The 20,530-nt window shown below is 41.0% G+C and overlaps 1 protein-coding gene across 1 annotated transcript in view; it reads left to right on the top strand.

Moving 5' to 3' along the window:
• The window catches only part of LOC140194609 (gamma-aminobutyric acid receptor subunit alpha-2-like), a 209,132-nt gene that overhangs the window by 118,586 nt on the left and 70,016 nt on the right, over nt 1-20,530 (top strand). Inside the window, exon 4 of the mRNA XM_072251847.1 lies at nt 3,637-3,704. Coding sequence (XP_072107948.1) covers nt 3,637-3,704 — 68 coding nt within the window. The remainder of the gene's footprint in view (nt 1-3,636; nt 3,705-20,530) is intronic.

Below are 20,530 nucleotides of genomic sequence, written 5' to 3' on the forward strand. Positions count from 1 at the left end.
GCAATCTGTGCTGCTTAATCTGAGTGTTCCTACAGTATAGTCACTAGAATGGCACATGAAAGTCCAAGTGCGCCTAACCAATGATTTGTACAGCTAACATGATGCTCCACCTTCAATATTCATTACCTCAACTGATTAATTCAAGCAGATAACATACAGTTTTCAAGACTCTCTTCACTTTGTTGCCACTTTCTAGAAGCTACATATGTGATTGTACCCCAAGGTATTGCTGTTAAATAACTCTTCCCTGGGCCTTGACATTTAATGTTTATATCCTGGCCTAGTTTAACTTCCCAAAAACGATCAAAAACAATGTTTTTCTACCACATGTGCTTCAAGTTGAAATCCGAATTAGGCCGTGCAGCAATTGGTGTAAAATAAACAGTTCACAAGCAGGAAGTGATCTTTGTACAAAACAAACTGTATACGAAATGAATAGTGCCTCTGGAGGCAGAATGCTGTCCTCTGCCTTGCATGTGGGACAGTAGTCCAGGATCTTTTCTTCATGTTGATATTGATCTTGTCTTCATGTTGTTTTCTTGGTTAATATGCAATGTTGCTGTTTTCTAATAAACCAATGGAGGATATTATGATGCAGCCAGGAATTCCCATGACATTGGTGGTGATCTTATAGTCATAGTCATAGTCATACTTTATTGATCCCGGGGGAAATTGGTTTTTGTTATAGTTGCACTATAAATAATAAATAGTAATAGTAATATTCCTATTAGTAAATAGTAAATAGTAATAGTCATAGAAATAATAAATAGTAATAGAATAGTAATAAATAGTTAAATAGTAATATATAAATTAGGCCGGTAAATTATGAAATAAGTCCAGGACCAGCCTATCGGCTCAGGGTGTCTGACCCTCCAAGGGAGGAGTTGTAAAGTTTGATGGCCACAGGCAGGAATGACTTCCTATGACACTCTGTGCTGCATTTCGGAGGAATGAGTCTCTGGCTGAATGTACTCCTGTGCCCACCCAGTACGTTATGTAGTGGATGGGAGACATTGACCAAGATGGCATGCAACTTAGACACCATCCTCTTTTCAGACACCACCGTGAGAGAGTCCAGTTCCATCCCCACAACATCACTGGCCTTACAAATGAGTTTGTTGATTCTGTTGGTGTCTGCTACCCTCAGCCTGCTGCCCCAGCACACAACAGCAAACAGATAGCACTGGCCACCGCAGACTCGTAGAACATCCTAAGCATCGTCCGGCAGATGTTAAAGGACCTCAGTCTCCTCAGGAAATAGAGACGGCTCTGACCCTTCTTGTAGACAGCCTCAGTGTTCTTAGACCAGTCCAGTTTATTGTCAATTCGTATTCCCAGGTATTTGTAATCCTCCACCATGTCCACACTGACCCCCTGGATGGAAACAGGGGTCACCGGTACCTTAGCTCTCCTCAGGTCTACCATCAGCTCCTTAGTCTTTTTCACATTAAGCTGCAGATAATTCTGCTCACACCATGTGACAAAGTTTCCTACCGTAGCCCTGTACTCAGCCTCATCTCCCTTGCTGATGCATCCAACTATGGCAGAGTCATCAGAAAACTTCTGAAGATGACAAGACTCTGTGCAGTAGTTGAAGTCCGAGGTGTAAATGGTGAAGAGAAAGGGAGACAAGACAGTCCCCTGTGGAGCCCCAGTGCTGCTGATCACTCCGTCGGACACACAGTGTTGCAAGCACACGTACTGTGGTCTGCCAGTCAGGTAATCAAGAATCCATGATACCAGGGAAGCATCCACCTTGCATCGCTGTCAGCTTCTCCCCCAGCAGAGCAGGATGGATGGTGTTGAACGCACTGGAGAAGTCAAAAAACATGACCTTCACAGTGCTCGCTGGCTTGTCCAGGTGGGCGTAGACACGATTCAGCAGGTAGACGATGGCATCCTCAACTCCTAGTCGGGGCTGGTAGGCGAACTGGAGGGGATCTAAGTGTGGCCTGACCATAGGCCGGAGCAGCTCCAGAGCAAGTCTCTCCAGGGTCTTCATGATGTGGGAGGTCAATGCCACCAGTCTGTAGTCATTGAAGCCGCTGGGGCGCGGCGTCTTTGGCACAGGGACGAGGCAGGACGTTATTAGACAGCTAGAAGCACATTCTGACTAGGAGGAGGCTGCGTCTGCAGATGTAAAGCAGGGCTTGACTCATCCTTCCATTCTCTTCATCCCTGAAGCTGACCTGATGCAACCCTAACTGCTGGAGGAACGCAGTAGGCCAGGCAGCATCTATGGAAAAGACATTGCAGTTGACGTTTTGGGCCAAGGAATGCTCAGTGTCCCAGGAAAACTTCTGAGGGACATTTATTTCATTTCTTCCTTCCCATTTGCTTTGTAAGCAAATAATTTTTATCCAGGACTCCTAGAATTTGAAATCATATTTTGGTTCTGTGCAATCTCTGTCAGGTCTGGTGCTTCACTCATTAAAATATGACTCCTTTTGATAATTATGCATTTCAGCAAAATAGCAAAAATACAAGCATTTATGTAAAAGTTACAAAATTTCAATAACAGGTTGAAATTTTTAAATCAACACTTTGTATTACTATGCATAAGAGAAGATCCCTTATAATTAATACATGCCCAGAAGGAACAGAAAGAAATTGATTTCTCCTTCTGGTTAAAAAATTATACCCTTACCCTCCTTGTATTCCCCACTCTGGTCCTTTGCCTCTTTACCCCTTCTCTCCTGCCTATCACTTCCTCCTGGATCTTCTCCACCTTCCATTTCTCCTAAGTTCCTCTCTCCTATCCTATCAGATTTCTTTTCCAGCCCTGTACCTTTCCCACCCACCTGTCTTCACCTATCACCTTCCAGCTAGCCTCCTTCCCCTCCCTCAACCTTTTTATTCTGGCATCTTCCCCCTTCCTTCTCGGTCCTGATGAAGGGTTTCGCCTCAAGTGTCGATTGTTTATTTCTTTCCAAAGATGCTGTGTGACCTGCTGAATTCCTCCAGCATTTTGTCTGTGTTGCTAAGGAACTGACCAGTAGCCTGCTCAGCATAGATTCTACCAAGACCACTCAACAACGGACCTCAATACGTCTTTTGTCTTGCCTGTTTGCAATATATGTCAGTGATGTTAAACCTGATTCTGATAGTTGGTGTACAGATTACCTATTTGCCAGTGTTTTCTTTATTTAAAAAGGTTAGATGTGGAATTGAGAAGAGAATGTTTGTGTGATTGTATGTTGGTGCTTCACTTGCATGTGGCAGTAATATGCAGTATTCCAAATAAGAGTAGTTATTTATGTACTTTTGGAAATGTGTTATTGAATCACCTGTTGTGGCTCAGATGTCTCAAAGCAATGTACTTCTGAGAATTAATATTCAATGGTTTGTAATGAATGCTGGCTGAAATGTGGGGCAGATGCTCAGTCTGTTATCAGTGTCTTCAGGTTATCAACAGTTCCTTTATTTGCATTCTTTCTAATTTCCCAGAATTGTTTGTGTCTTGAACAATATAAAATAAAACATGAAGTTGGAAAAATGTAACAAAGCATAATAGGAATAGCACTGAAAAGATTGCTTTTAACAGAACTTCAAGTTGTAAGCTTTCTATTCTTGATTAGGGGAAAATGATCAGAATTTGTTTGTCATTGAAAAATATTGTTTCTTTTACTTTATTAGAGAGAATAACAGAAGTGAAGACAGACATCTATGTAACCAGCTTTGGACCTGTTTCAGACACCGACATGGTAAGTAGGAATGCATTTTTAAGATTTAGGCATGTTAATTGTGCACTCAGTGACTATAACCCAGAACGATGAAAGAAATAGAGACCACATTATCCAAGGAATAACTTTCAATAGGCACTTCTGGGGCAATAGAGTCGCCATCCTTTCTGTTGACCCCAGATCTTAAACATGATTCCATAATACTTGATGATTTACCCTATGCCACAATTGCCAAATAACTTGTACTGGGACAGATACTTTTCTCTTGCACTGACTTCCCAATATGTTAATAATATGTTTGACTACCCAATACCTTAACCATATTAGGAAAAAGGAAAAGAGAGGAGATCCTAAAGCGAGAATTTGGAGAGCTAGATAGAAAGCTGAAAAGCAGGACCTCCAGGGTAACAATCTCTGGATTGCTGCCTGTGGTACGCGCCAATGAGGGCAAAAATTGGATGATTTGGCAGATGAATGCATGGCTGAGGAACTGGTGCAGGGGTTCAGATTTATGGATCATTAGGATCTTTTCTGGGGAAGGTATGACCTGTACAAAAGGGATGGGCTACACCTGGTCCCGCAGGGTCCAATATCCTTGTAGGCAGGTTGCTACAACTGTTGGGGAGGGTTTGAACTAATCTGGCGGGGAGGATGGGAACCAGAGTGATAGGGCTAAGGATAGGAACGTTGGTTTACAAGCAGAGGTAGTGTATAGTGAGACTGTCAGGGAGGGCAGGCTGATGATAGGGCAAAATTGAAGTTAGTGGGATGGGTTGCAGTATAAAAGGGTGACAAATACAAGACTAAAGGTGTTATATTTGAATGCATGCAGTGTACCTAGTAAGGTACATGATCTTATAGCACAGTTAGAGATTGGCAGGTATGACTTTGTGGGTACCACAGAGTCATGGCTGAAAGACCATTGTAGTTGGGAGCTTAATATCCAATTTTTATCGAACGAACAGACAGGTGGGCAAAGGATGAGGAATGGCTGTGCTGGTAAAAATGAAATTAAACCCTTAGAAAGAGGTGACATAGGATTGGAAGATGTAGAATCCTTGTGGGTAGTGTTAAGAAATTGCAAGGGTAGAAGACCCTGATGGGAATTATTTGTAGGTCTTCAAACAGTAGCTAGGATGTGGGCTACAAATTACAGAGTGCGATTGAAAAAGCATGTCGAAAAGGGAATGTTTCTATATGCAGATAGATTGGGAAAATCAAGACGATGCTGGATCCCAAGAGACAGTATTTATGGAGTGCCTGCAAGATGGCTTTTTGGAGAAGCTTGTGGTTGAGCCCACTAGGGGATCAACAATTCTGGATTGGGTGTTGTGTAATAAAGTGGACATGATTATGGAGCTTAATGTAAAGGAACTCCAAGGAAACAGTGATCATAATATGGTTGCATTCACCCTGCAATTTGAGACAGAGAAGCTAAAATTAGATGTGTTGGAGTAAAGGGAATTACAGAGGCATGGTGGAGAAGTTGATAGGGACACTATCAGGGATGACCGCAGAGCAGAAATGGCTAGAGTTTCTGGGGGCAATTTGGAAGGTGCATGATGGATGCATTCAAAGAAGAGGAAGTATTTGAAAGACAGGGTGATGCAACAGTGGCTGACAAGGGGAGTTAACCCAACATAAAAGCAAAAGGGAGGGCATATAATATAGCAGACGTTAGTGGAAAGTTAGAGGATTGGGGACTTTTTAAAAACCACCAGACGCAACTAGAAATACCATAAGGGGAGAAAGATAAACTAAGAAGGTAAGCTATCCAATAATATCAAAAATTATACCAAAAGTTTTTTCAGAAATATAAAGGGTAAAAGAGAAGCGAGAGCAAATATTGAACTGCTGGGTAATGGGGACAAGGAAATAAGGAACTGGCAGATGAATTGAATGAGTATTTTGCATCAGTCTTCACTGTAGAAGACACTAATAGCATGCTGAAAGTTCAAGAGTGTCAGGGGCAGAAGTGAGTGCATTACTATTATTAGGGAGATGGTGCTTGGGGAAACTGAAAAGGTCTGAAGGTAGATACATCACCTGGACCTGATGGTCAACACCCTAGGATTCCAAAAGAGGTCACTGAAGAAATTGTGGAGGTATTAGTAATGATCTTTCGAGAATCTGTAGATTCTGGCATGGTTCTGGAGGTCTGGACTATTGCAAATGCACTTCACTCTCAAAAGGAGAGGGAGGAAGAAGAAAGGAAATTATAGGCCAATTAGCCTAACCTCAGTGGTTAGAAAAATGTTGGAGGCGATTGTTACGGAAATGGTTTTGGGGTACTTGCAGGCACATGACAAAATAGACCAAAGTCAGCATGGCTTCCTTAAGGGAAAATTTCATCTGACAAATCTGTTGGAATTCTTTGAAGAAATAACAAGCAGGATAGACAAGGAAGGATCGGCTGATGTTGTGTGCTTGGATTTTGAGAAGGCCTTTGACAAGGTGCCGCACATGAGGCTGTTAAATAAGGTAACAGCCTAGGGTATTACATGAAAGATACTGGTATGGATAGACTGTCTAATTGGCAGGGGGCAAAGCATGAATATAAAGGGATAACTTTTATATTAGCTGCCAGTGACTAATAGTGTTATAACCATTTCTTTTTACATTGTATGTCAATGATTTGGATGATGAAATTGATGGCTTTGTGGCCAGGTTTGCAGATGATACAAAGATTGGTGGAGGGGCAGGTAGTGTTGAGGAAACAGAGGTTGCAGAAGGTCTTGACAGATTCAGAGAATGGGTAAAGAGGTGGCAGTTGGAATACAGTGTTGGGAAGTGTATGGCTTTACACTTTGGTAGAAGGAGTAAAAGCATAGACAATTTTCTAAATGGGGAGAAAATTCAAAAGTCCTCGTGCAGGATTCCCTAAAGGTTAATTTGTAGGTAGAATTGGTGGTGAGGAAGGTGAATGCAATGTTAGCATTCATTTCAAGAGGACTAGAGTATAAAATTTGACTCAGTAGTAAGAGAACAACAACCTCTTACTCAATGTCAGCAAGACCAAGGAGCTGATTGTAGGCTTCAGGACGAAGGAAACCGAAGGTCCATGAGCCAGTCCTCATCAGAGAATCAGGGAATCAGAGGTTAAGAGGGTTAGCAGCTTTAAATTCTTATGTGTTAGTATTTTGGGGGACCTGTCCTAGGCCCAGCACGAAAGTACAATTATGAAGAAATCATGGAGCGTCTCTAGTTAGCAGTTCACTGAGATTCGACATGACATCTAAAACTTTGACAAACTTCTATAGATGTGAAGTGGACAGTGTGTTGATTGGTTGATTCACAGCCTGGTATGGAAACACCAATGCCCTTGAACGGAAAGTCCTCCAAAAAGTCGTGGATACAGCCTAGTTCATCACGGGTAAGGCCCTCCCAACCACTGAGCACATCTCCATGAAATGCTGTTGCAGGAAAGCAACATCCATCATTAGGGACCCACCCACCCAGGACATGTTCTTTTCTCACTATTGCTATCAAGAAGAAAGTACCTCAGGACTCACACCACCAGGTTCAGGAACAGTTACTGCCCCTCAACCATTAGGCTTTTGAAACAGAGGGGATAATTCACTTTACTTTGCTTGCCCCATCATTGAAATGTTCTACAACCTATGGACTCACTTTTTTGGACTCTTCATCCCGTGTTCTTGATATTTATTGCTTGCTTGTTTATTTGTTTATGTATTTATTTATTCATTTACTTACTTGCTCATTCACTCTTTTTGTATTCGCATAGTTTGCCTTCTGCACTGGTTGAACGCCCTAGTTGGGCCGTCCTTCACTGATTCTGTTAGGGATATTATTCTATAGATTTATTGAGTATGCCTGCAAGAAAATGAATCTCAGGGTTACATTTGGTGACGTTGATCTACTTCGATAATAAAATTCCATTTCAAACCTTAAACCTATACAGCCACAACTTCACATCCGTGCTTTTAAGGCACTGGTGTGGCCTCATTTGGAGCATTATGAGCAGTTTTGGGCCCCTCATTTAAGAATTCATGAGAATGATTCCAGGAATGAAAGGGTTATCATTTGAGCAGTGATTGAAGCCTCTGGGCCTGTACTCACTGGAATTTACAAGAATGAGGGAGTTCTCATTGAAACCTATCAAATGCTGTAAGGCCTAGATAGAGTGCTTGTGAAGAGGATGTTCTCTTTGGTGGCAGAGTGTAGGATCAGAGGGTACAACCTTGAAATAGAGGGACGCCCATTTAGAAGTGAGATGCGGAGGAATTTCTTTAGCTAGAAGGTGGTGAGTCTGAGGAATTCATTGCCAAGATGGCTGAGGAACTCATTGCCAAAATGGCTGAGGAATTCATAGCCACAGGTGGCTAGGTAACTGGGTGCATTTCAGGCAGAGTTTGATAAGTTCTTTATTAGGGTGTGAAAGGTTATGGGGAGAAGGCAGGAGCTGGGAGGGAAATGGATCAGCAATGATGAAATGGAGGAGCAGACTCAATAGGCCAAATGGCCTAATACTGTTCCTGTATCTTATGGTCTTATCATCTAATGGTCTCCCGATTTTCCCAACATAACCTACCTTCTGATCTTCCAATGCAGCTATATCTATGAGAGCATTCTTTCAGTTGCTGCCCACGTAGTAATTCTTTCTTTTCCTTGGTCCTGATCTCATCCAGTTCATCTCTTTCCCCCCTTCCACCATTAAATGCTGGGTCCTGAAACTCTGGCTTGAGCTCCCAGCCTCCAAGTATCACATTTCCAGCTGTCGGGTTTCATTTAATATGACAGAGATTATATGTTTGCCAGCAGCCTACTTCTATATCATTTTATCTCACCCTTGAATTAGTAGGCACATTGTCTCCTAGCTATCTTTTGCTTAAACTGCAAAGTTAAACCTTTCATCATTCTCCTTGATGCATTATTGTCCATGTCCTTTTATGTGCTGCCTGATAGAGCTATGTCACAGAAGCATTAACTATTATGGTTGGAAGGTGTTAGGACTGACGAAATGTGAGGTCTATTGACAGGACTTGCCAAAAGCATGTAAATTTAACAACATACCGTTCGTAATCCACCCATGGCTGATAGAAGTAAATAAATAGTTTGGAAATCAAGGAAGAAGCTTCTAAAATAGCAGGAGGTTTGAGGATTGGGAGCATTTCAGAACCAAAGGTTAGGATTGACAGCTTGAAGACACTTACTCAATGTTTTAGGAACAGCTCCTTCCCCTCTGCCATCATATTTCTCAATGGTTCATGAACCCATGAAAATGACTACCTCGTTATTCATCTTTGCACTTATTTTTCAAGTTCAGTTCAAATTTATTGTTATCTGATTGTACATGTATACAATTAAATGAAACAACATTCCTCTGGACTATGGTGCACTCACAAAACATATATCACACACAGCATATTAAACAAAATATTACCACAAATAAATTACAATTCAAAATGCAGCATGGGTAACCAGGAAACTGTAAGCAGTTCGCTGTCCTAGTGACGAGGTCTTGGTGGTGGCAGAGTATTCATTCGTCTCACAGCCTGAGGGAAGAAATCAGTCTAGTAGTCCAAGTCCTGAAGCCCCTATACCTCTTTCCTGATGGTAGTGGGTCAAAAATATTGTGGGGTGGGTGGTATGGATCCTCATCAAATGCTGGGGCCCATTATATACAAAACTCCCCTTAAATATAACAATGGGGGCAGGAGGGGGAGGAGAGGAAGACCCCAGTGATCCTCTCAGCGGTTTTTACTATCCTCTGTAGGGTCTTGCAATCCAATGCCTTGCAGCTTCCGTTCCAGACAGGTCACTCTCAGTTGTTAGAATGGGGGCGTGGAGCCTTGCAAGCCTCTATCTCCTCAAAAAGTATAGACACTGCTGTGCTAATTTGAAGGTGTTGTAGGTCCAGGTTAGATTTTTGTAACTTATAGTAATGTTGATGTCTTGCACTATACTGCTGCTGCAAAACAACAAATTTCATGGCAAATGTCAATAATAATACACCTGATTATGATTCAGAATCTTCAGAATTCCCAACTTGGAGAGCTGTGGAGGGTCAGTTGCTGATCTGTTGGAGGCAGAGTTTCATAAATATCAGGATATCAATGGAATCATGGGATATGAGGATAATACAGGAGAATGGTGCTGGGGTGAAAGATCATCTATGATTTCATTAAATGGAAGAGCAGATTAAAGGCCTAATCCTTTTTTCTTATTCCACCTACTTCTTTATCAGATGACTGTCCTAAAATTCTATGCTTTCAGGTGGTAAAGCATAGATTCTCCAGGCTTACTCATGTGATGTGCACTCTTTCTTTCATGGCGTTTGTTCCTTTTTGGCTTCTGGGCTCCAGCCAATAATTCTTATGATCATTCATACTTTAATGGAATCTGAATTCATAAAGGTTCTGAGTTGTTGGTTCTGGCTCACCATACCTTCAGCAGTTTGTACATTAATTGCCCTGCGCTGATTGCTGCCAGATAGGTCTATAGAAATCACAATGTGGCTCTGCTACTGCAGCCATGTTGTGGTTTGTCCCATTGTGGATGAAATTAATTTCTCATTTATATCTCATCAAGTGCAACATATGCATCTGATGCAGACTGGGCTGCTGAACTCTCAGTTCCCAGCTCAATTCTCTTTGAAGCTGCTCATTTTGTAAGAATGAAGGCTGAGGAATTTTTGTGTGCAACCAGCTGTGACCTGGATGATGATTAGCTAAAATAGCTACCACAGTTCCAGGTATATTTTACAATTATATAGTATCAATATTATTTCCTTTGTTTAGTATTTCAGCCTTATTTTGAAGCAACTTCCAGCAAATAATTGAATATGACATTTTTTTTCCTGAATCAATACTGACTGCTCTTTGACAAGTTATGATTTTCCAAGTGTTATCCTGTGGGGTAACATTTCATTCATGACAGTGAAGAAACAGAAGTTTGATATGTGGAGAGTACCAATGGACAAACACTGTCTGTGTATCTCGTAACCAAGAAACTAATTCAACATCATTAGTCAAATAATTGATGTCAAATGGATCTGTTCAAACACTGACCAAGAGCAATGGGAACAGTGATAGGGAAAAAATGTTATCGTTTATAGATAAAAGAAAGAAAATTTATTGTTTGCCTTCTAGCTCTGCATTTCTATCTGCCCTCAATTCTAATTAATTCTAGCATCACTCAATAATAATGCAATTTAGCTTTAGTGAGGTGTTATTGGAACCAAAATATTGCATGCAACTGAAATGTGCTTAATGCATTATAAAATTTCACTTACAGTTACAAAAAATTTGAATTAATCAACAAATGTGACACACAACTAATTAAATAGTGGCATGATTTAGTAATAAATTGATTGTATCAAATGTTAGTGAATTTCTAAACATTTCAAAATAATTCAGTGCTTTGTTAGAAGCACGGTAAAATGTGGGTCGGAATTTCAGGCCTGCTGGTTGAGCATTATTGAAAAGAATGGGAGTCTCTTTTCACCTCCTTTCTCATTCATGCACCTGTGCTGTCCTAAAGGAAGTCGAGAACTAGAGGGCACAGGTCTAATGTGAGAGGGAAGAAATTTAAAGATCGAAGAGCTATGTGAGCTCTTTACAAAGAGGGTGATGGATATCTAGAAAGAACTGCTAGAGGAGACAGATGCAGCTTAAGAGCCACATGGATAGATACTAGATGGGAAAGGTATAGATCAGGGGTTCCCAATGTTTTTATGCCATGGACCCCTACCATTAACCAAGGGGTCCATGGACTCCATATAGGGAATCCTTGGTGTAGAGGGATACAAATGGAATTAGCATAGATAGACATGAGAGTTGGTATGGATGAGGAGGGAGGAGAGGACTAATTCCTGCTCTGTCCTTTACTGTGATGTCTTGATATAGGTTGCTCTGCTGTGTGGCGCCTCTCATTTTCTCCCTAGCATGTAGCAGGCCCAGTAAAACAGACACCAGCATGCTGGCAGTGTATAGAGTAATTCAGGCTATAATTCCAGGACACTGCCTTTCTGTGCCTCTCACCAGTCAGTTTAGCTCCCAGTCAATTGCCTACAAGTCATATTGGCTTCTTATCTTGCAACTAAATGCACAGGTTTCTCATCTATATGATGAGTACATGGGGTCAGTGTGATGGTTAAAACCTGATCTGGGAATAAAGACATCAGATCAGCATTTTATAGGTGTTGATATCATGCTTGCTGTCTGAGCAAATCAAAGTTCAAATGTCAATTTATTATCAAAGTACATAAATGTCACTACATACAACCCTGAGATTCATTTTCTTGTGAGCATACTCAATAAATTCAATAACTACAGTAAATTCAATGATAGACCGCACTGACAAGGTGGACAGCCAGGGTTTAAAAGACAACAAGCTGCACAAATACAAAAAGAAATGATAAAGAAATAATAATAATAATAATAATAATAATAAAAGCTTGGTGCATACAAAGCCGCACTAAATAGATACATGAGATGCACCACATGAAGAAAACAGACGAATCATTTCAGGAACAATGAAAATGGTTTATACAGGACATTGAAACTAAATTCAACACTCCAAAATGTCACCAGCCTCAGCACAGAATTACTAGGAAGCGTAGAGATATTGAAGTTCTTGTCTAATATCTGTTCAAACAGGGTGATGCACAATCAAGAAGCAAGCTGGATTCAGAAGGAAAAGTAATGCAGCCACACAATTAAAGAAATACAAATATCTGAAGTTACAATGGATATGCTAAAAGAGGTTATAAAAAATACCCACAACTGGAAACATGCTGGCAGTGATAATATTCATAATTATTGGTATAAAATTTTACTTGCCTTCATCGGTACCTATTGATACATGTAAACAATTTTCTTAAAAATCCCGAAAAAGTGCCCACGTTTTTGACAGAAGGTAAAACATATCTGTTACCTAAAGGAGAAATCACAAAAGACCCATCAAAATATCGTCCTGTTTAATTGTTTACGGACTATATATAAAATTGCAACATCATGCATCTCGCAACTAATCACTGCTCACTTAGATAACCATAATATACTAACAAAAGAGCAGAAAGGATGTCGTAAAGGTATAAAAGGATGTAAGGAAAAACTGATGATAGATTCCATAATTCTAAATCAAGCCCGGCGGAAAGGCAGAAATCTTTTTTGTTTTTTGACTACCAAAAAGTATTTGATTCTGTCCCTCACTCATGGTTAATAGAAACTACACCTAATACTTGTGAAATCCCTACTACATCTGACATACTATGTCATCTGGCATACTATAATCACCCTATCTGTTGACAGCCAAAAAAGAACAACCTCAGTTATCAAAATAAACTGAGGCAATTTACAGGGTGACTCTAAGCCCAGTATGATTCTGTCTAACTTTAAACTTGCTCTCTAATTTACTGAATTGGCCAAAGATAGGGTATCAAATCAGAAACAACCAAACAAATTATACTTTGGCACACGTTCTATACATGGACGGTTTGAAATTATACACTTCTTCATCAGTAAAGCTGAAGCAATTAGTTGAAATAGTAGAGCTATTTTCTAAAGATATAAACATGAACTTTGGACTAGATAAGCATAAAACATTAAACAGAAAGAAAAGTGCAACAGAACTAGTGAAGTATAAAACAAAGCAGCAGAATACAATACAATGGATGAATATGAAACATTTAAGTATCTGGGATATCAACAAGCAAAAGAATTAGATCCCAGTGTGTTAAACGGAAACATTTCAACATAATTTGCTTCAAGGCTTAAAATCTGCCAAACAGAGCTCAATAGTATAAATATAACAACATCAATAAATACTTTCTCTATGCCCATATTAATATATTCCTTTGGATAATATCCTGCTCTAAAACCGAACTTGAAAATTTGCAAAGAAAAATAAGAACTGAAATGACAAATTATAGCTTACACTCTGTCCACTTAGATTAACACTACCTCAGACAGAAGGTGGAAGAGGAATGACAGACATAAGAAATTTGGACAACAGTCAGTTAAAACTTCTAAGGATATATTTTCGTCACTGAAAACAGGATGAGTACTCTATGTGAGTATATGCAGTTCTGATAAGAAGTACACAGCACTAAACTTAAGTAAAAGTATAACCCAGAAAAAATGAAGCAATTATCATTATTGGAGAAAAGGTTAAGCAATGGAAGAGCATGACCCTCCATGGAAGACATCCCCATGATCTGAACAGACTGGATGTCGAACGCCTAGCTCAGAGTTGGAGACTTCTTCCCAGAAACAGAAGGGTTCCTTGTGGCAATACAGGACCAGGTGGTTAACACAAAAAAATATCAAATATACATAATAAAAGACCAACAAATTCAAGATGATAAATGTAAAAAAAATGCCAAGAGAAACCAGAAACAATCCAACACATTACAGGATCCTGCAGTAGTTTAACTTGATCTGATTACTTACGCAGATACAATCAAGTGGCAAGCATCATTCACCGAAATCTTGCTTTAAAATACAAACTCATAAAAGACACCAAACCTTACTATAACTACAAGCCTGATCCAGTTTTGGAGTCAGAGTCTTCCCAATTATATTATGACCGATCCGTTAATACAGATAGAATAATCCATAATAACCATTCAGATATAATAGTACAAGATAAACAAATAAAAACAACTTACTTAATAGATACAGCCATTCCAAACATACACAAATCAATAAGTATAAAACCAGAAATATGTTGAATTAAAAGAGGAAATTGAAAGACTACGGTTCACGTACAGGGTATACATTGCCCCAGTGGCAATATTTACAACTAGTATCATCCCTAACTTACTACACAATAGCATTAAAAATTTGGCCTAGGCAGCAATATTTATTTAATCTCCAGAAGGCCACAAAAGAGGGGGAGAAGATGGCGGCGCGATGCAGCTCGCAGCGGCCACTCTGGTGGTGATGTCTGTTGTTTGTCAAGTAAGGTGCTGTGCGCAATCCTGATTTGATGGAGACATACGTGAGAGCACGGAAGAGCATCTGGTGAAACTTCTGAAATGCCTGCTTCGCTGCTGCTGTTACTGTGTGGTCCAGAATCTCCAGAGGGGAAGGCCCCAAGTCCTCGGTTTTGCTTGTTGTTCAGCGGCCGGGGTGGGGTCGAAACGCTTGGCAGAGGATGGTGCTCAGAGAGGCTGTGTTAGAGGCTCGAGATTTTTAGATGGATTCAGAGTCCGCTGCGGTCGGGTGCTTCCAATGGTGCTGCATCAGCAAGTTTGCGGCGCTTGGAGGTTCATGGCAGGGAGAGTTTCTCCCTTCTGCCGCCTGCATGAAATGATGAGGCTATCGGGACTTTGAGACTTTTTTGCCCATGGTCTGCTCTTTATCAAATTATGGTATTGATTTGCACTGTTGTAACTATATGTTATAATTATGTGGTTTTGTAAGTTTTAGTCTTTATTTTTCCAATGTTTTCTTGTGATGCCATTCTGGAGGAACATTGTATCATTTTTTAATGCATTCATTTCTAAATGACAATAAATGAGAACTGAGTGTCCTCATAATCTAATCTAATCTAATACTAAATACTATTAGAGTAGTCCAAAAGTTCCTAGCAATTGAGAAATGAGAGTGCTTGGCCATGCCCATACCTCAGGTTTTACCGGCCTGAACTGAGAATAAGAATAGAAATTCCATAATAATAGTAATTATCACTGTTGAAGAAAATGTTAACCAATGGAGGAGCATGATCCTCCATGGAAGATATCCCCATGAGCTAAGCAGAATAGATGTTTGACGAGGAAGCGTGAAACACGTGGCTCAGAGTTGGAGACCTATTCCAACACATTACAGGATCCTGTACTGCAGAAGCTAAGCACAACCTGATTACTTACACAAGCGCAATCAAGTGGCAAACGTCATTCAGCAAAATCTTGCTTTAAAATACAAACTTATAAATGAAATTGCATCTTACTATAAATACAAGCCTGATCCAGTTTTCAAATCAGAATACCACAAATATTATGACCGATCAGTTATTACAGACAGGACAATCCATGATAACTGTCCAGATATAATAATACATTGTCCCAATAACAATATCTACAACTGGTATCATCCTAAAGGCACTACATAATAGCATTAAACAATTAGGGCTACACAGCAATATCTGTGTAAATCTTCAGAAAGCCACAATACTAAACACCACTAGAATAGTCCAAAAGTTCCTAGCAATTGATAAATGAGCGTGCTTGTCTATGTCCGTACCTCAGGTTTTACTTGCCTGAGCTGAGAAAATGTAAATAATAATAAGCAATAAATATTGAAAGCATGAGATGAAGAGTTTTTGAAAGTGAATCTATGGCGTATGGGAACAGTCGGTGATGGGGCAAGTGATGTTGAGTGAAGTTATCCTCTCTGTTTTAGGAACCTGGTGATTGAGGGGTAATAACTGTTCCTGAACCTGGTGGTGTGATTCCTGAGGCTCCTGTACCTTCCTCCTGATGGCAGCAGTGAGAACAGAGCATGGCCTGGGTGGTGGGGGTCCCTGTTGATGGATGCTGCTTTCCTATGACAATACTCTGTGTAGATGTGCCCACTGGGGTGGGGGCTTGACTCATGATGGACTGTGTTGTATCCACTACTTTTTGTAGGATTTTCTTTTCAAGGACATTGGTGTTTCCATAACAGGCTGTGAAGCAGCCAGTCAAAATACTCTCCACCACACATCAATAGTAGTTTGTCAAAGGTTTAAATGTCATGCCAGATCTTGGCAAACTCCTAAGGAAGTAGAGGCACTGTTGTGCTTTCTTTGTAATGGCACTTATGTGCAGGGCCCAGGACAGATCCTGTGAAATGATAACACCAAGGAATTTAAAGTTACTGATCCCCTCCACCTCTGAACCTCTGAAAAGGACTGGCTTGTGGACCTCTGGTTTCCTCCTCTAGAAGTCAATAATCATTCCTTGATCTTGCTGACATTGAGTAAGAGGTAACCACTCAGCCAGATTTTCAATCTCTTTCCTACACGCTGGTTCATCACCATCTTTGATTCGGCTTACAACAGTAGTTTTGTCAGCAAACTTAAATATGGCATTGGAGCTGTGCTTAGCCACTCAGTCATAAGTGTAAAGCAAGTAGAGCAGGGGGCTAAGCACATAGTCTTGTCGTGCACCTGTGCTAATGGAGATTGTGGAGAAAATGTTGTTGCCAATCCAAACTGACAGGTCTGCAAGTGAGGAAATCGAGGATCCAAATTGCACAAGGAACTATTGAGGCCAAGGTATTGAAACTTACTGCAAACAAGAGAAAATCTGCAGATGCTGGAAATCAAAGTAATGCACACAAAATGTTGGAGGAACTCAGCAGGACAGGTAGCATCTATGGAAAAGAGTAATTGAATGGCTCCCTCTCTGTGATCTTTGCTGCCCTCCAACTCTTTGATCGTGTTTTCACCCAGACCCACTACCATTTTTAATCACGTCATCCGCTTCTCTCAATTCCTCCTCCTCTGTCATATCTGTTCTCAGGATGCAGTCTTTCCTTCCAAAACAAATGGGATGTCCCCCTTCTTCAAAATAACGGGCTTTCCTTTCTCCACCATCAATGCTGCCCTCACCTACATAACTTCCATTACACACACGTCTGCCCTCACTCCATCTACCTGACACTCCACCACAGATAGGGTTCGTCTTGGCCTCATCTACACCACGCCATCCTCCGCTTCCTGAACACAATTCTCCTTAACTTCTGCCATCTCCAGCGGGATCCCACCACCAACCGCATTTTTCCTTCCCCCGCCCCAACTTTCTGCTTTCCGCAGGGATCGCTCCCTATGCGACTCCCTTGTCCATTTGCCCCTCCCCACTGATCTCCCTCCTGGTACTTACCCTTGCAAGCAGAACAAGTATCCCATCTGCCCTACACCTCCTCCCTCACTACTGTTCAGGGCCCCAAACAGTCCTTCCAGGTGAGACAACACTTCATTTGGGTTCAGCTACTGTATCTGGTGTGGCCTCATGTATATTGGTGAGACCCAACATAGACTGGCGACTGGTTCGCCAAGCACCTAAGCTCCAACTGCCAAAAAAGCAGGATCTTCTAGTAGCCACCCATTTCAATTTTACTTCCATTTCAACATGTCAGTCCCTGGCCGCCTCTACTGTCATGAAGAAGCCACACTCAGGTTGGGGGAGCAACAGCTTATACTTCATCTGGGTAGTCTCCGACCTGATGACATGAACATCGGTATCTCAAACTCCAATAATGCCCTTTCTCCCTCCTCCACCATTCCTTATTCCCATTCCCCTCTCTTACCTTATCTCCTTACTTGCCCATCAGCTCCCTCTGGTGCTCCTCCCCACTCCCTTTCTCTCATGGCCTTCTGTCCTCTCCTATCAGATTCTCCCTTTCCCAGCCCTTTATCTCTTTCAGCAATCGACTTCCCAGCTCTTTACTTCACACCTCCCCCACTCCCAGTTTTACCTATCATCTACTACCTTGTACTTCTTCCTCCCCTCCCCCTAGCTTCTTATCCTGACTTCTCATCTCTTTTTTCCAGTCCTGATGGAGGATCTTGGCCTGAAATGTCGACTGATTACTCTTTTCCATAGATGCTGCCTGGCCTGCTGAGTTCCTGCAGCATTCTGTGTGTATTATCTTAAAACTTATTGATTACTTTTGAGGAGATGATAGTAATAAATGCCGAACTTTAGTTGATAAAGCATCATGATATATGCATCTTTGCTGACCAGATATTTCAAGTTGTGTGAAGAGCCAATGAAATGAAATCTGCTGTGGACTTCTTGTGCCAGTAAGCAAATTGGAGTGGATCCAAGTTGCTTCTCAGACAGGAATTGATATGTTTTATCATAAACCTGTCAATATACTTCATCACTGTGGATGTAAGTGCTACTGGACAATAGTCATGTAGGCGGGCTACCACATTCTTCTTAGACACCAGTTTAATTGAAGCCCCTTGACGCAGGTAGGTACCTCAGATTGCCGAAGCGACAGTTTAAAGATCTCGGTGAACACTTCAGCCATTTGATCGGCACAGGTCTTTACTACTCGGCCAGGTACCCCATCTGAGCCAGATGCTTTCTGTGGGTTCACCCTCCTGAAGGATGCATCACCATGCTGTTGTAATGCGCAATTTGCCCAAAGTTAAAAGAATACACTCGTGTTTCGTGCATTGAATTGGGAGTCAATAGGCATCTGAATGCTGAGGAAATCAGTATGATCGCAGATATTACGAAGTTATTTATATATTCCTTGATATAAATCAATGTGTTCTTTTTTTGATATTTAGAGGATCTAGGGATATATAGATTTGTGCAGGAAAGTGGCACGGAGGTAAATGAACAGCCATGATCAGGCACTGGGGCCAAATACTGTCTCCTGCTTTATATCTTTTGCTGTAACATTCTAATTTACTCAATTAAATTAGACGTTTAGACTGATACCATTGGATTTTTTAAGAGACTTCTTAAATCATAACTACAATAACTTTGAACCCTCAACATGTCACCACAGATCCATTTTAGATTTTCTTTTTCACCTGGTGTTTCACCATGTCCAGTGGGATGTTCACTGAATGCAAAACGAGAATCCAATTTCTGAATTTAAAAATGCTTGCTTGACTACTTCGTTTTGCCTTCAAATAGTGATGAGATATTTCTATGAAATGACAGCCTGATTTCTGTCAAAACGATTTCCTTCTGTTTTGAGGATGTTTCAAATCAGAGTGCTAGTGCCAATTTTGTTAAGTGTAGGTTATTATTCTCCATCTGTCAGCATTACACCTTATGAAAATGTAGAGTGTAGGCCTTAAAACAGAGCTAGCATCTTGTGTCTATGCAAAAGCTTCTGGTAATAAATGTTAATTCTGGATTTTGGGGGGAAGAATTGAAGATCCTTGCTTCTGGCAGCTACATGTTTAAAAATTGTAGGCTTGTATCAGTTGAGATTGGGTCAGATTTGTTTATACCATTTTTGTAAGGAGATTTTGTCATTAGTTTTAACAAAAGACTCAATGTAATAAAAGCAGAAAATTCTGGAAACAGTCAGGAGGATAGGCAGCATCTGTGCAAAGAGAAACAAATTCCTGGTTGAAGATCCATCACTGGAACGGAAGTGCATGAAATGTTAACCTGTCTCTTTTTTACATATCGTTACTGTCCTACTAAGTGCTTCCAGCCTTTTATGTGTTTGTTTCAGATTTCCAGTGTCTGCAGATTCTTTTTAATTTTCATTGACCGAGTTATTTCAATACTTTTAACTTCCCTTGTGCACTTTAGAAAAAAATTCTCATCAGACACAGACATCCCACCATGCAAAAACTCATTTCAGAGAGGTAGCACCATCAATTTGCGGGAGACTTCCGGGAGAGGTGGGATGTCTGCAACAGAGTAGCTCCTTAGCAGCTGGCCAGCTAGTTTAAATAACGTTAGCTATGCTAATGAATGAATGACACCTGTTAAACTTACCTCAACATGTGTTTTACAGTCTTAACCCACCATGGGCAATAGAAAGGTCACTGTTGCAAACAGTGCAGCAAGCAACACTGTCATTATTTTTGACCCCTATTAGGCAGGGGTACACTTTAGTGTAGTCTGGGGTAACGTACATTTTATATTTTTTTGGAACACTGTGCCATGTCACGCTCTCGCTGGCGTGCTCTCTCTCTCTCGTGGTCGCTCGCGCGCTCTCGCTTTCTTGCTCGCTCGCTTTCTCGCTCTCTCTCGCTCTCGCTCGTGCGCACGCTGTCTCTCGTGGTCGCTCTCGCGCTCTCTCTTGCTTTTCTCTCGCTCGCTCTCAAAAAAATTGATTTCCGTGTGTGACGAGAATACACATAAATTAAGATGTTAGCTGGCCTGGGCTGGCACCAGTGGGATCAGCAGTTGG

The sequence above is a fragment of the Mobula birostris genome, chromosome 3 (genome assembly GCF_030028105.1).
Source record: "Mobula birostris isolate sMobBir1 chromosome 3, sMobBir1.hap1, whole genome shotgun sequence".
Classification (NCBI taxonomy): Eukaryota; Metazoa; Chordata; class Chondrichthyes; order Myliobatiformes; family Myliobatidae; genus Mobula; species Mobula birostris.